At 42.8% G+C, this 15,265-nt stretch overlaps 1 protein-coding gene across 1 annotated transcript in view; it reads left to right on the top strand.

Annotated features, from left to right (window-relative positions):
* The window catches only part of zgc:136971 (S9 family peptidase), a 56,297-nt gene extending 41,484 nt beyond the window's left edge, over positions 1 to 14,813 (top strand). Inside the window, exons 13-22 of the mRNA XM_056299437.1 lie at positions 524 to 618; positions 3,420 to 3,552; positions 3,803 to 3,886; positions 4,173 to 4,253; positions 4,436 to 4,524; positions 5,122 to 5,315; positions 5,400 to 5,502; positions 13,106 to 13,212; positions 14,209 to 14,310; positions 14,423 to 14,813. Of these exons, the coding sequence (XP_056155412.1) occupies positions 524 to 618; positions 3,420 to 3,552; positions 3,803 to 3,886; positions 4,173 to 4,253; positions 4,436 to 4,524; positions 5,122 to 5,315; positions 5,400 to 5,502; positions 13,106 to 13,212; positions 14,209 to 14,308 (986 nt within the window). The 3' untranslated portion in view covers positions 14,309 to 14,310; positions 14,423 to 14,813. The remainder of the gene's footprint in view (positions 1 to 523; positions 619 to 3,419; positions 3,553 to 3,802; positions 3,887 to 4,172; positions 4,254 to 4,435; positions 4,525 to 5,121; positions 5,316 to 5,399; positions 5,503 to 13,105; positions 13,213 to 14,208; positions 14,311 to 14,422) is intronic.
* Positions 14,814 to 15,265: the final 452 nt, after the last annotated feature.

The following is a 15,265-nucleotide window of genomic DNA, read 5'->3' as shown; positions in this document are numbered from 1 at the left end:
GAATTTTGCTAATTTTTAAAATAAATGTCAAGTGCAGATGGTTGATTTTGACTGGTAATTCATCTTTTCAGTTAAATATTGTTGGGGATGCATATGAGATGACTCTGTAGCCCTCAAAATCCCAGACTCTGTCTCTTTGATTTAATTTTAAAAGCTGTTCATCCTTCAGTCTGTCTAAAATATGGCGGCTTCAGCCCGTGAATGTGTTGCTTAAGCCACCTGTATAGCATTCGTCAGTTATTGGAGAAAGTAAATATATAGTTAATAATAATCGATGAATAAATAAATGGATTTTTTTTTACACTTTGTTTTCCCCCATTGAGGTACATTTTTGTTGTCACAGATATTCTAAATGACCATGCCCGTATCCATAAATATAAAAATAATTTTCAATAAAATGTTATGCATACACCCAAAATTAATTTGTTTGTGGAGGCACCTATATGCATATTAATTTGAGACAAAAAGAAGTGTTTTAAAGATGATTAATGTCATAACTTCCTGTGTACCTTGGTTTACCAAGGTCCCTCAATGGCGTATGGAAGTTGGAAGCTGCTGACAGTTCAGAAGGACCTGATGGTTGTCTGCTGCTCCAGCCCCAACACACCACCAACTCTGGTCAGAGGACAGACACACACACACACACACACACACACACACACACACACACACACACACACACACACACACACACACACACACACACACACACACACACACACACACACAAGACAAGCATTTACACATGCAGATGTCCGATGGGATTTAGTTCTGCATATCTTTTCAAGATTAAAGAAAATGCACGCGAGGCGTAAATTTGTACAACTCGCACTGCCATAGGAATGACACTGAATCTGCCAGACCACCTTTGGAGGTAGTCATACTGGAATGGGATCTAGTGAGCTTTAGCCAGATTCAGATACACTGACACACTTCTAAACCCAGGCAGTTTACATGCACATCTGTTTTATAAATAAAGGGGGAAAAAAAGCACATTGTTTTTCTTTTGTTGATAGTCGACATTAATTCAATTCAGTTCAATTTATTGTCATTCAAACAATGTGCAGGCACATGTTAAAAATGAAATAAGGGCTGCGGCTTCACCAAACAGTGTAAGACAGACATAGTAGACAAACATAGCAAACATAGTATAAGATATATACAGATGAAGACTAAAAGCTAAAAATAAGTTTAAAAAAAAGCACGAGTATAAAAATATTTAAAAATATTTACAGACATTCAGTGGGTAGCCAGGTTCAGATGGGTAACAGCATAGTAGTGCAGGCTCTGAGGCTCCTGTAGCGCCTCCCAGAGCACAAGGGGGAGAACAGTCCATGGTTGGGGTGGGTGGGATCTCTGCTGATGCTGAGACCCCTTCGAAGGCAGCTTTTGTGATAATTGTCTTTTATGGCTGGGAGCTGGGTACCGGTGATATGCTGGGCTGCCTTGACGACCCGCTGCAGAGCTTTCTGGTCTACTGAGGTGCAGTTGCCGTACCATGCAGAGATGCAGCTGGTCAGCATGCTCTTTGTGGTGCAGTGGTAGAAGTTGATGAGAATTTTGAGGGATAAACAGGCACTCCTCAGGAAATGAAGGTGTTGTTAGGCCTTTTTCACAAGTGCCTGGGTGTTTGATGTCCAGGAAAGTTCCTCGCTGATGTGGACTCCAAGGAATTTAAAGCTGGAGACACGCTCCACCCCATCGATGTGTATGGGGGAGTGGCTACAGCTTCTAGACCTCCTGAAGTCCACAATCAGCTCCTTCATCTTCTGCACATTGAGAACAAGATTGTTGGTAGTACACCATGATGTGAGGTGCTAAATCTCGTCCCTGTAGGCCGTCTCGTCATTGTTGGTGATGCGGCCAATGACTGTGGTGTCATCTGCAAACTTAACTATTACATTTGAAGGGTAGATTGGCAGGCAGTCATGGGTAAAGAGGGAGAAAAGGACAGGCCTCAGAATACAGCCTTGAGGGGCACCTGTGCTGAGGGTGAGGTTGGAGGAGATGTGGTCACCTAATCTAACATGCCTTTCAACGACCTTTATATTGTTGCACCAAGAGTTAATGACATAAATACTCAAACCTCCTCCACGGATCTTGCTGGAGTCCGCTGTCCTGTCGACACAGAAGGCTGTGCGGCCTGCTAGCTCGACAGCCGAGTCGGCTATGTTGCTGTTGAGCCAAGTCTCTGTAAACATCAGCAGCAGTTCTCCAGCCTTTTCTGAGAGGATAGCCTGAGTCTTGTCCATTTTGTTAGCTTACGATCAGCCATTAGCCATGAAGACGCTGGGGAGAGAAACTTTGAAGGGAACGCTACTGAGCTTAGCATGTAGCCCGCCTCGTTTCCCCCTCTTCTGTTTATGTTGCCGACAGGGACAGTGTTTCCACTGCGAGACCGGTGAGCAGATAATATCGATAGGGAAATTGTCCATGATGGTAGAGGGAAGTGAGTAATCTGTTCGAGGTTTAAAAGTTCCTGATGGCTGTAGAAGAGCACATGACCTACACTTGTAAATAAACTTAAAACTAGCATATAAATAACAAAGAAAACACAACACTGAACAGGAAGCCGCAGTAGCCGCTGCGTCCAGCGCACCACCGTATAATTACTGTCCAAATGTCAAATATATATATATATATAGATACTTTTTTTTTTTTTGTGTGGATTGTTTCCCCCCCAATTTTATCTGGTCAATCACTCCACTCTCCGAGCTGTCCCAGTTGCTGCTCCACCCCCTCTTCCAATCCGGGGAGGGCTGCAGACTACCACATGTCTCGTCCGATACCACGCGTCTCCTCCGATACATGTAGAGTCGCCAGTCACTTCTTTTCACCTGACAGTGGGGAGTTTCACCAGGGGGACTAGCGTGTGGGAGGATCACGCTATTCCCCCTTTCCCCCGAACAGGCGCCCCGACTGACCAGAGGAGGCGCTAGTGCAGCGACCAGGACACCTCCCCACATCCAGCTTCCCACCCACAGACACGGCCAATTGTGTCTGCAGGGACGCCTGACCAAGCCAGAGGTAACACGAGGATTCGAACAGGTGATCCCCATGTTGGTAGGCAACAGCATAGACCGCTATGCTACGCAGATGCCCCCGTGTCCAAATATTTTATCCTTATTCACATTTTGATACCGGGTATACATGAGGCCAACGATGTACAATATGGCACATGTGCATTGATATGCATACAACTGACAATCTGGTATGTAGACATACACAGGCACTCATATGGGCATTCACGCTTGGACCACTACAAAAGCGCTAAAACAAGAGCACTCGGAGAGTGTAACCCGCTCCAAATTTAATGGCTCCTCTGTCAGTCCTGATAGGTTGTCATTCTTCAATTGTTTGTGTGTGTGTGTGTGTGTGTGTGTGTGTGTGTGTGTGTGTGTGTGTGTGTGTGTGTGTAGAGGGTGGGTGTCATCCCCTCGGCAGGTGAGGCTGTGGCCTGGGTCACTCTGCAACAGCCACCAGTAACCTTTGACTGGAGCTGGACTGTTCTGGATGTCACCCCAACACCAGAGGAGGACAACTCATGTCACTGTCAGTATGACATACATAAACACACAAACACGAGACAGCAGATGGAAAGCCAAGCCTTAAATATGTGCATTATGACAAAATACCGTCGCCAAAAGTATCCATACATCAACTTCAGAAACCGGTCTTAATGGCCACTTAGTAAATATATCCACCAATCAGTGAGTCTTAAGTCTTTCTTTCTCTCTTTTTATCTCTCTCTCCCTCTGTCTTTCTTTGTTTCTTTTTTTTTTCATTCTTTCTGTCCATCCAGCTGGTCTAGATTTTGGGGCTGTGCTGGTGAAGCCCCCTTGTTCTCTCCGTGGAGACAAAATACCTCTAATTGTCTTTATCCATGGTCAGTATTCAGCTCTGATTAATTCTCAATTTTCTTTTATTTTTTTTCATTTGCTAGATTCTTGTATCTCTTAGGTTCTTCTACTGTCTGTGGCTCATTCCAATCAGTGAAATTGTCCGGTATTGCGGTTTGTACTGTGTCACCTCAAAACCACCCATGACAGTTGCTCTAAGACAGCCTTTTATGATCATCATAGATTGTGTCATCATGATCACTCATGTGGTGTTTTAGACCACTGATTTATTATTATTAGCTCATGTTTGTTGCATTTGTTTTTCTAATCCAGGTGGTCCACACTCCCAGTTCCCTGCAGAATGGAACACCACCACAGCTGGATTGGCCAAATTGGGCTACGCTGTGCTCATGGGTAACACACCAACACACACTTGTTCACTTTGGCAGTCATAGTCTTACAATTTGCTCACATGCAGATAAGCTTCACATTATTAAAGCCTGTGATGATGTCATCATACTGTATTAATTGCTGATATTTCTCTCTCTCTTTACCTCCGTCTTTCTTTCGCCGTCTCTTTTATTCCATCTCACCAGTGAACTACCGTGGCTCCACAGGGTTTGGCCAGGACAGCATCTTGTCCCTGATTGGTCAGATCGGTAACCAGGATGTGAGAGATGTGCAGGTATTGGTTACTTACCCCTCATGATTTCAGAGCCTGAGGTGGAGTGAGGTTTGTCAGCAGTCTCAGTGTTAAAGACAGTAAATAATATGAATAATGTAAATCTCTGCAATAAAGTATGACAACTGATAAGGAAACGCCGTAACCCAGCGCTGAGAGAATAAAGCTCGTAACTGGAGGGTTGCTGGTTCAAATTCCATGCCTGGCTGGATAAACCTAGTTTGGTCTGTGCTGACAACTGAAGGGTTGTTTGTATCAGGATCCCAGATCCATACGTTGTGCCCTTGGGCAAGGCACTTTGCCCTGAAGCTGCCCTGGGTGGCTCTGCTCTGCAGCTGATGCTGTGCTGCTCCCAGTATGGGCAATCTGCGCAGCAAAATGTAAATTTGTGGTGAAGCATATTAATAAAAAAGTTTAACTTTAAAGAAAAAAGTGGAACTAGTTCTCTGTGGTGGTAATGTTCAACTTCATAAAAAAAAGGCAGTTGGCACCAACTTTTCAACTTTAAGTGCCAACAGAATATATTCTATATACTGTCATTATATTAAAAAATTATAAACGGAAACTAAAAAAGCATTTGAAATTATTGTTTTTACCCAGAGAGCTGTACTTACGGCACTGCAAAGTGACATGACCCTTGACCCCAAACGCTTGGCTGTGATTGGTGGCTCACATGGTGGCTTCTTGTCCTGTCATCTGGTTGGTCAGTATCCAGACTTCTACAGAGCATGTGCAGCCCGGAACCCTGTCATCAATGCAGCTACATTACTGGGAACCAGTGATATAGTGGACTGGTGAGATACTTGCCCACTCTCACTTAGACACACAAACATACTCACTCAGTCACACATTCTCTGTCTTATCTGTCATTCATCCAGGCGTTACTCCAGTGTGGGTCTGCAGTACTCCTTTGACCAGATACCAACTGCTGAAGCCTTGGCTTCAATGTTAGAGAAATCCCCCATCACACATGCTAGTCAGGTGAGATACAAGGACAAAACAAACACACACACACACACACACACAGATGTGTTTGTCCTTTAACTGACGCACCTCTGTTGTTTTATGTATTGTGAATATCTCTCTAGGCAGTGACAAGAAATGTAGAACTCCAAGAAAGACCGTCAGTATACTATGGTGTGTGTGTGTGTGTGTGTGTGTGTGTGTGTGTGTGTGTGTGTGTGTGTGTGTGTGTATATACAGTGCATCCGGAAAGTATTCACACCCCTTCACTTTCCCCACATTTTGTTATGTTACAGTCTTATTCCAAAATGGATTAAATTCCTTTATTTTCTCATCAATCTACATACAATACCCCATAATGACAAAGCAAAAAAGGTTTTGTAGAAATTTTTGCAAATTTATTAAAAATAAAAAACTGAAATATTGCATGTACATAAGTATTCACACCCTTTACTCAGTACTTGGTTGAGGCACCCTTGACAGTGATTACAGCCTCAAGTCTTCTTGGGTATGAAGCTACAAGCTTGGCACACCTATATTTGGGGTATTTCTCCCATTCTTCTCTGCAGATCCTCTCAAGCTCTGTAAGGTTAGATGGGGAGCGTCGCTGCACAGCTATTATCAGGTCTTTCCAGAGATGTTCAATGGGGTTCAAGTCTGGGCTCTGGCTGGGCCACTCAAGGACATTCACAGACTTGTCCCGAAGCCACTCTTTTGTTGTCTTGGCTGTTTGCTTAGGGTCGTTGTCGTGTTGAAAGGTAAACCTTCGCCCCAGTCTGAGGTCCTGAGCGCTCTGGAGCAGTTTTTCATCAAGGATCTCTCTGTACTTTTCTCCATTCATATTTCCCTCGATCCTGACTAGTCTCCCAGTTCCTGCCGCTGAAAAACATCCCCACAGCATGATGCTGCCACCACCATGCTTCACTGTAGGGATGGTATTAGCAAGGTGATGAGAGGTGCCTGGTTTCCTCCAGACGTGACGTTTGGCATTCAGGCCAAAGAGTTCAATCTTGGTTTCATCAGACCAGAGAATCTTGTTTCTCATGGCCCGAGAGTCCTTTAGGTGCTTTCTGGCACACTCCAAGCAGGCTGTCATGTGCCTTTTACTGAGCAGAGGCTTCCATCTGTCCACTCTACCATAAAGGCCTGATTGGTGGAGTGCTGCAGAGATGGTTGTCCTTCTGGAAGGTTCTCCCATCTCCACAGAGGAACGCTGGTTCTTGGTCACCTCCCTGACCAAGGCCCTTCTCCCCCGATTGCTCAGTTTGGCTGGGTGGCCAGCTCTAGGAAGAGTCCTGGTGGATCCAAACTTCTTCCATTACGAATAATGGAGACCACTGAGCTCTTCGGGACCTTCAAAGCTGTGGGAATTTTTTTTTACCCTTCCGCAGATCTGTGCTTCGATACAATCCTGTCTCGGGGGTCCGCAGACAATTCCTTTGACTTCATGGCTTGGTTTCTGCTCTGACACGCACTGTCAACAGTGGGACCTCATATAGATAGATGTGTGCCTTTCCAAATCATGTCCAATCAATTGACTTTACTACAGGTGGACTCCAATCAAGATGTAGAAACATTTCAAGGATGATCAGTGGAAACAGGATGAACCTGAGCTCAATTTTGAGTGTCATAGCAAAGGGTGTGAATACTTATGTACATGCAATATTTCAGTTTTTTATTTTTAATAAATTTGCAAAATTTTAAACAAAACCTTTTTCGCTTTGTCATTATGGGGTATTGTGTGTAGATTGATGAGAAAAAAAAGGAATTAAATCCATTGTGCAATAAGGCTGTAACATAACAAAATGTGGGGAAAGTGAAGGGGTGTGAATACTTTCTGGATGCACTGTATGTATATATCTACTCATATATTTTCGTAATGTGTGTGTGTGTGTGGTGTGTGGTGTTAGTGTAGATAGCGGGACCGAAAACTGAAGCACTTATGATCCTAATTCTTTTTGGAGGTGGTAGGTATTGTCTCAGAGAGCAAGGGAAAAATCCCAGAAAATTAAAATTATGCATAATTATGCATAATTATGCAAAATATGCATTTTTCTAAAAATGGCTAAAAACCACTTTTCTCGGCATTTCAGATGATTCTGAGCATCTCTGATTTCTTCATCTATGTAAAAAAAATGTTCTGGGACTTTGAAATGTTTTGGCTATATGCAAAATATATGCATTTTTGCAAAAATGCACTTATGATCCTATTTTTTTTGGGAGGTGGTAGGTATTGTTCCAGAGAGGACCAGAAAAATAGCAGAAAATTAAAATATAATTATAATAATTACGCATAATTATGCAAAATATGCATTTTCTAAAAATGGCTAAAAACCACTTTTCTCGGCATTTCAGATGATTCTGAGCATTTGGGGGGAGGGAGTTGGAGTGGGGGGGGGGGTTAGGGGCAGGGGGAAGGCGGTTAGCTGGCAGGATGAAGAGGAGGGAGATTTAGACGGGTGGATAACCAAACCGCTACATTGTAGCGGGGTTCTTCTATATTTTCGTAATGTGTGTGTGTGTGGTGTTAGTGTGTGTGTTAGTTAGTTAGTTAGTGTAGATGACGGGACCGAAAACTAAAGCATTTATGATTCTAATTCTTTTTGGAGGTGGTAGGTATTGTTCCGGAGAGTATGGGAAAAATCCCAGAAAATTAAAATTATGCATAATTATGCATACATATGCAAAATATGCATTTTTCTAAAAATGGCTAAAAACCACTTTTCTCGGCATTTCAGACGGTTCTGAGCATCTTTGATTTTTTTCACCTATATAAAAAAAATTTCTGGGACTTATGCAAAATATGCATTTTTGCAAAAATGCACTTATGATCCTAATTTTTTTTGGAGGTGGTAGGTATTGTTCCAGAGAGGACCAGAAAATAGCAGAAAATTAAAATAATTATAATAATTATGCATAATTATGCATTTTCTAAAAATGTCTAAAAACCACTTTTCTCGGCATTTCAGATGATTCTGAGCATTTGGGGGGAGGGAGTTGGAGTGTGGGGGGGTTTAGGGGCAGGGGGAAGGCGGTTAGCTGGCAGGATGAAGAGGAGGGAGATTTAGACGGGTGGATAACCAAACCGCTACATTATAGCGGGGTTCTTCTAGTATATATATATATATATAGGAGCAGGCTGCTGGACAGACCACCGTATGATCCTGACAAAAGTCAGAGTACATGTCCGACCCTAGAGACGCCAACCACTCCACTGCGCCAGACTATCCCAACAGCGATACCCGAAACACCTTCCGTCGTTCTCTAGCCGACAACTTAGTTGACATTGAACAGCTCATCAACTCAGAGTCTGGGATGGATGAAAAGTGGACCTCTCTGAGCACCACCCTCTTTGACAATGCAGCCCAATCCATTGGCTTCAAAACCAAGAAACATCAGGACTGGTTTGATGACAATGCCGGAACGATCTCCACCCTCCTGGACAACATGCATAAGGCACACAGAGCTGCCCTCAGCAACCCACTATCCCAACCTCTCAAGAAAAAATGGCAAGACCTCCGCTCTGAGGCCCAAGCAGCTCTGCGGAAACTGCAAAATGAGTGGTGGATTTTGAAAGCCAACAAAGTCCAGGCTAATGCAGACAGGAACGACATGCATGGTTTCTATGATGCAGTTAAGGCCATCTATGGTCCCAGAAACTGCTCCCTGACACCCGTTAGGTCTGCTGATGGAACAACTCTCATCAAGGATCAGGCCCTGTTAATGGAGCGGTGGGCCGAGCGTTTTAACAGCCTGCTCAACCAGCCCACCCCAGTGGACTCAACTGTACTGGCAGAACTCCCTGAACAGCCTACCTTGCAAGACCTAGACCTCCCACCATCTTTTAAAGAAATCCTACATGCAGTCAAGACCCTGAAAAACAACAAAACCCCTGGACCTGATAATATTCCTGCTGAAATCCTCAAGGAAGGAGGCTACCTCTGTACGAGGACACTGTATCTCTATATCCTTGAGGTGTGGAGTCGCGAGTGTGTCCCCCAACAGTGGAAAGATGCCAACATTGTGGCCATTTATAAAAACAAAGGAGACAAATCCATCTGCTCCAACAGTAGGGGTATTTCACTACTGGCCATTAGTGGAAAGGTTCTAGCCAAGATCCTGCTCCGCAGACTAACACTCGCAATAGCCGAACAGGTCATACCAGAGTCACAATGCGGCTTCCGAAAGGATAGAGGGACCGTTGACATGATCTTTGTGACACGCCAGCTCCAGGAGAAATGCAGAGAACAGCACAAGGATCTATACATAGCATTCATAGACCTCTCAAAGGCATTTGATACAGTTAACCGGGCCCTGCCGTGGCAAGTCCTGAAGAAATTTGGATGTCCGCCCAAGTTTCCACCCAGAGGATCCTCGGCATTACTTGGGAGGACAGACTGCCACACACAGAGGTGTTGGAGCGGGCAGGCAGCTGCAGCGTGGAGTCTACCCTAAAACACCATCAACTCAGGTGGCTTGGGCATGTTATTTGCATGCCCAGCGAACGACTCCCACGAAAAGTCCTCTACAGCCAACTACGCCTTGGCCAATGCACTGCTGGTGGGCAGAAGAAGTGGTTCAAAGACCAAATGAAGACCACACTAAAAAGATGTCAGATCAACCCCTCTTCTTTGAGGGAACTTGCTTTCTGCCGCACAACCTGGCGCTCTCACATGTCAGAGGGAGTTAAGTACATGGAAAACCAGTGCACACAACACCGTGTAGCAAAGCGTGCGAAGAGGCATGTTCGCAAAGCTACCACTACCCCCTCCAGCACCACTTTTACATGCCCGGTCTGCAACCGCAACTGTGCATCCAGGATCGGACTATTCAGCCACCAAAGGACCCACAAATAGAAGAAGATGGTCATCACCGGGCACGATGGACAACCAGCAAGCAAGCAATATATATATATATATATATATATATATATATATATATATACACTACCGTTCAAAAGTTTGGGATCACATTGAAATGTCCATATTTTTGAAGGAAAAGCACTGTACTTTTCAATGAAGATAACTTTAAACTAGTCTTAACTTTAAAGAAATACACTCTATACATTGCTAATGTGGTAAATGACTATTCTAGCTGCAAATGTCTGGTTTTTGGTGCAATATCTACATAGGTGTATAGAGGCCCATTTCAAGCAACTATCACTCCAGTGTTCTAATGGTACAATGTGTTTGCTCATTGGCTCAGAAGGCTAATTGATGATTAGAAAACCCTTGTGCAATCATGTTCACACATCTGAAAACAGTTTAGCTCGTTACAGAAGCTACAAAACTGACCTTCCTTTGAGCAGATTGAGTTTCTGGAGCATCACATTTGTGGGGTCAATTAAACGCTCAAAATGGCCAGAAAAAGAGAACTTTCATCTGAAACTCGACAGTCTATTCTTGTTCTTAGAAATGAAGGCTATTCCATGCGAGAAATTGCTAAGAAATTGAAGATTTCCTACACCGGTGTGTACTACTCCCTTCAGAGGACAGCACAAACAGGCTCTAACCAGAGTAGAAAAAGAAGTGGGAGGCCGCGTTGCACAACTGAGCAAGAAGATAAGTACATTAGAGTCTCTAGTTTGAGAAACAGACGCCTCACAGGTCCCCAACTGGCATCTTCATTAAATAGTACCCGCAAAACACCAGTGTCAACATCTACAGTGAAGAGGCGGCTGCGGGATTCTGGGCTTCAGGGCAGATTGGCAAAGAAAAAGCCATATCTGAGACTGACCAATAAAAGAAAAAGATTAAGATGGGCAAAAGAACACAGACATTGGACAGAGGAAGACTGGAAAAAAGTGTTCTGGACGGATGAATCCAAGTTTGAGGTGTTTGGATCACAAAGAAGAACGTTTGTGAGACGCAGAACAAATGAAAAGATGCTGGAAGAATGCCTGACGCCATCTGTTAAGCATGGTGGAGGTAATGTGATGGTCTGGGGTTGCTTTGGTGCTGGTAAGGTGGGAGATTTGTACAGGGTAAAAGGGATTCTGAATAAGGAAGGCTATCACTCCATTTTGCAACGCCATGCCATACCCAGTGGACAGCGCTTGATTGGAGCCAATTTCATCCTACAACAGGACAATGACCCTAAACACACCTCCAAATTGTGCAAGAACTATTTAGAGCAGAAGCAGGCAGCTGGTATTCTATCGGTAATGGAGTGGCCAGCGCAGTCACCAGATCTGAACCCCATTGAGCTGTTGTGGGAGCAGCTTGACCGTATGGTACGCAAGAAGTGCCCATCCAACCAATCCAACTTGTGGGAGCTGCTTCTGGAAGCGTGGGGTGCAATTTCTCCAGATTACCTCAACAAATTAACAGCTAGAATGCCAAAGGTCTGCAATGCTGTAATTGCTGCAAATGGAGGATTCTTTGACGAAAGCAAAGTTTGATGTAAAAAAAATCTTATTTCAAATACAAATCATTATTTCTAACCTTGTCAATGTCTTGACTCTATTTTCTATTCATTTCACAACATATGGTGGTGAATAAGTGTGACTTTTCATGGAAAACACAAAATTGTTTGGGTGATCCCAAACTTTTGAACGGTAGTGTATATATATATATATATATATAGATAGATAGATAGATAGATAGATATAGATATATAGATACATTTCTGCTCTTTACCCTGTTGAGCACGCATGAAGCCACCAGGGACCCAGTGAATTTTGGATATATATGAAATGTGGTGAGTTTGTGTGGAGAATGAGAGACAGAGATCGCTTTCGATCACAACTCCTGTGTCCCATAAACTGCACGACCCCGGGATTGCTGTTTAATTTAAACACACTGTCAGAACCAAACAGAACTGACAGTAAAGGAGAGGCAAAGATTCAGTTTGAATAGCAGCTCCTGTGTCCCATGTGCTGCACGACCCCAGGAGCGCTCATTTATTCTGTCCCTCCTCAGTGGTTGCTGCACAATGGCTTCCCGTAACCACGTCACTATTAAACACACCAGTATTAGACATGGTCCTACAGTCAGTCAGTCAGTCCATAAAAGGGTCATCTACTCAGTCCGAGTCAAACAACAATACAACAATCAAAACATGAACACAACATTAATAAAACAATGACCTGAATGTGAACATAACAGTCCCATAATCCCTTGCACTATAGCCGTCATCAGTCCAGTGACCATCTTCCCAAGTAGCTACTATATATATATATATATATATATATATATATATATATATATATATATATATATATATATATATACAACTTTGTTAAAAGACACACTCAACGGAAGGGGAAGTGCTCAACAAATAAGGAGCAAAATAATCCAGTGAGTCAAGCAAATTCTTTATGAGACAGTATAATCCTGTTTCATGCCATATAATATATATATATATATATATATATATATATATATATATATATATATATATATATATATATATATACACACACACACACACACACACACATATACATATACATATATAAAATCATTAATATTGATATCGTTAACATATATGGAATTCATGAGGCCTCGTTTTTGCATGCGTATATTCGTTATTGTGTATATTAATGTATGGCTGCCTGCCTGCATGTCTGTGTGAATGGATTTGTGTGCATGTTGGCACTTGTTTGCGTGGATGTGTGCAGATCCAGGCCCCCGTGCTGTTGATGCTGGGAGGTAGAGACAGGAGAGTGTCTCCCCACCAGGGCCTGGAGCTCTACAAAGTCCTGAAGAGCAGAGGCTCCCCTGTCAGGTGAGACCAACTGAAAGAGTGGATGTTCTTGGCTAGCATATAGTTTGCTGTTGTGTGCACCTGAGCGGAAGAACACACTGAGATAACTGTAGTCTGGATTTGTTCAAGACAAATTAATAAAGGAGTAAAACAATTGCCAGACAGTCAGTCAACAGAAGTCGTCATTTCAGGGACAGTCTACATTCTCTACTAATCTCTTTATAGGGGCTGAAAGCAACTTCAATCTGGTCCCAAGCATGCACACACACACACACACACACACACACACACACACACACACACACACACACACACAAATGAGGATATTTAACAGGTTGATGAAATGAGCCACTTCCTGCTTCTAAACCGATAACCAAACCACAACCCACCTGCCTCACATGCCTTTGCCAAAATCATCTCTAAGATGTCTAAATTGGCTCAGCCTTGTCAGAAAAATGCTTGGTGGAAATGTACATTTGATCATGAATAAATGCAAATTGTGATTTAATCTTGCATATTAATGATTATAGAATGATTGGCGTATCAGCAATATTGAAAAATTTTGTTATTTAGACTGTAAAAGGGAGCTGATAAACATGTTAACGTTATGGCGTTTCAAGAGTGTGCAAAAAGTACAGACAAATGCATGCCCCTAAAATCATCAAGAATTATAAATCTGATTAAAAACTGAATGATAACTGTGATCGCAATATCTACTGAAGTTATCACGGTTATCATTTTAGCCATAATCTACACCCTCAAGTTTTTGATAGTTCAACCATATGCAGGGGATTATGCTTTTTGTACTATGAATTTCTCTGTGTTGGACCTCTGTAATATCTGAGTTATATGTATTATAACTTAATTCAGAGAATGCATATAAGTTGATGGATGCATTCGGGTGTATGCATCAAACCTAGCTGCATCTCTGTCATAGTCAACAATAAACAGTCCCATAATCCGGTGTTAATGCTCTGTAATGTGGGAGATGGTGTTAAAATGCTGTTCTCTCTCTAGGTTGCTGTGGTTTCCAGAGGACGGCCATTCCCTGGCTAGAGTGGATACACAGGCAGACTGTTTCCTCAACACAGTGCTGTGGCTGCAGCAGCACCTCTGAATGTATACACATATACACAGACACACGTATACACCCCATCCATCAGCAGTCAACCACAAACGAAAGTGACATTGATGCCTTGGGAAATGTAAAGAGGAATTTGTCCTTCCACAGATGGGGATATGTGAGGGCTGGAATCTGGAGGCTGAGGAGGTGCTGGTTTTGTTGGAGAATCCTCCCCGGCATTGAACCATCCATTGTTGGGTACGATGACCTTCGAGGTGTTACATGCTGATGGATTGATCACCACAGCGCGCACACAGTTACAAACGCATTTGTACACACAGACGTTTCTCTACAGTCCAGCCCTGCTGATGGCACATCTGATGGTGCTGCACCGCTTCCACTGCAGCTTGCCTTCATGCAAAGTGTTGAATCTGTTCATTATGATTTCAGATGGTGAGCTTAAATCCATTTATTTTTTGACAACAAAAACAAGCAGTATTTTTAAATGTACTTAATTAATCTAAAAAAAAATCAAAATTCCCGAGTTATATAAATCAGTTTTGACAAATCGAATAAGACCCCTGTCTCTTGGTGTTGTGATAGTTTTCTTGGACCTGTATGTGAATTTTTTTTTTTAATTTTCAGGTGAGTCCATTTGCTTTGAGCTGTTTGAACCTCAGAAGCAACGTATTGAAAATGTATTAAGAAAACACCAAGATCAGAGCTGAGTTTGTAGTCCACATCCTCATATTTAATCATTTTCTATTTGTTTATTCAAAAAGGATACACTGTAAAATGTGACAAAGATTATTTTTAACAGGCTGGTGGCATGATGTTGAAACCTACTGCATAAGGGCATGGGAAGTGGGGGTGTAAGTGTGTGTGTGGGGGGCAACTTTTAAAGGTGTTTTTGTTCTACATCGTGATTCAACTAGACTCAAGCTCTAACATGAACTGTAGGCCACTAACACTGGCTACTAGACAATGTTATGTTAGTGCTCCATAATTACC

The sequence above is a fragment of the Lampris incognitus genome, chromosome 2, assembly GCF_029633865.1.
Source record: "Lampris incognitus isolate fLamInc1 chromosome 2, fLamInc1.hap2, whole genome shotgun sequence".
Taxonomy (NCBI): domain Eukaryota; kingdom Metazoa; phylum Chordata; class Actinopteri; order Lampriformes; family Lampridae; genus Lampris; species Lampris incognitus.
This window is presented reverse-complemented; position numbering and strand designations above follow the sequence as displayed.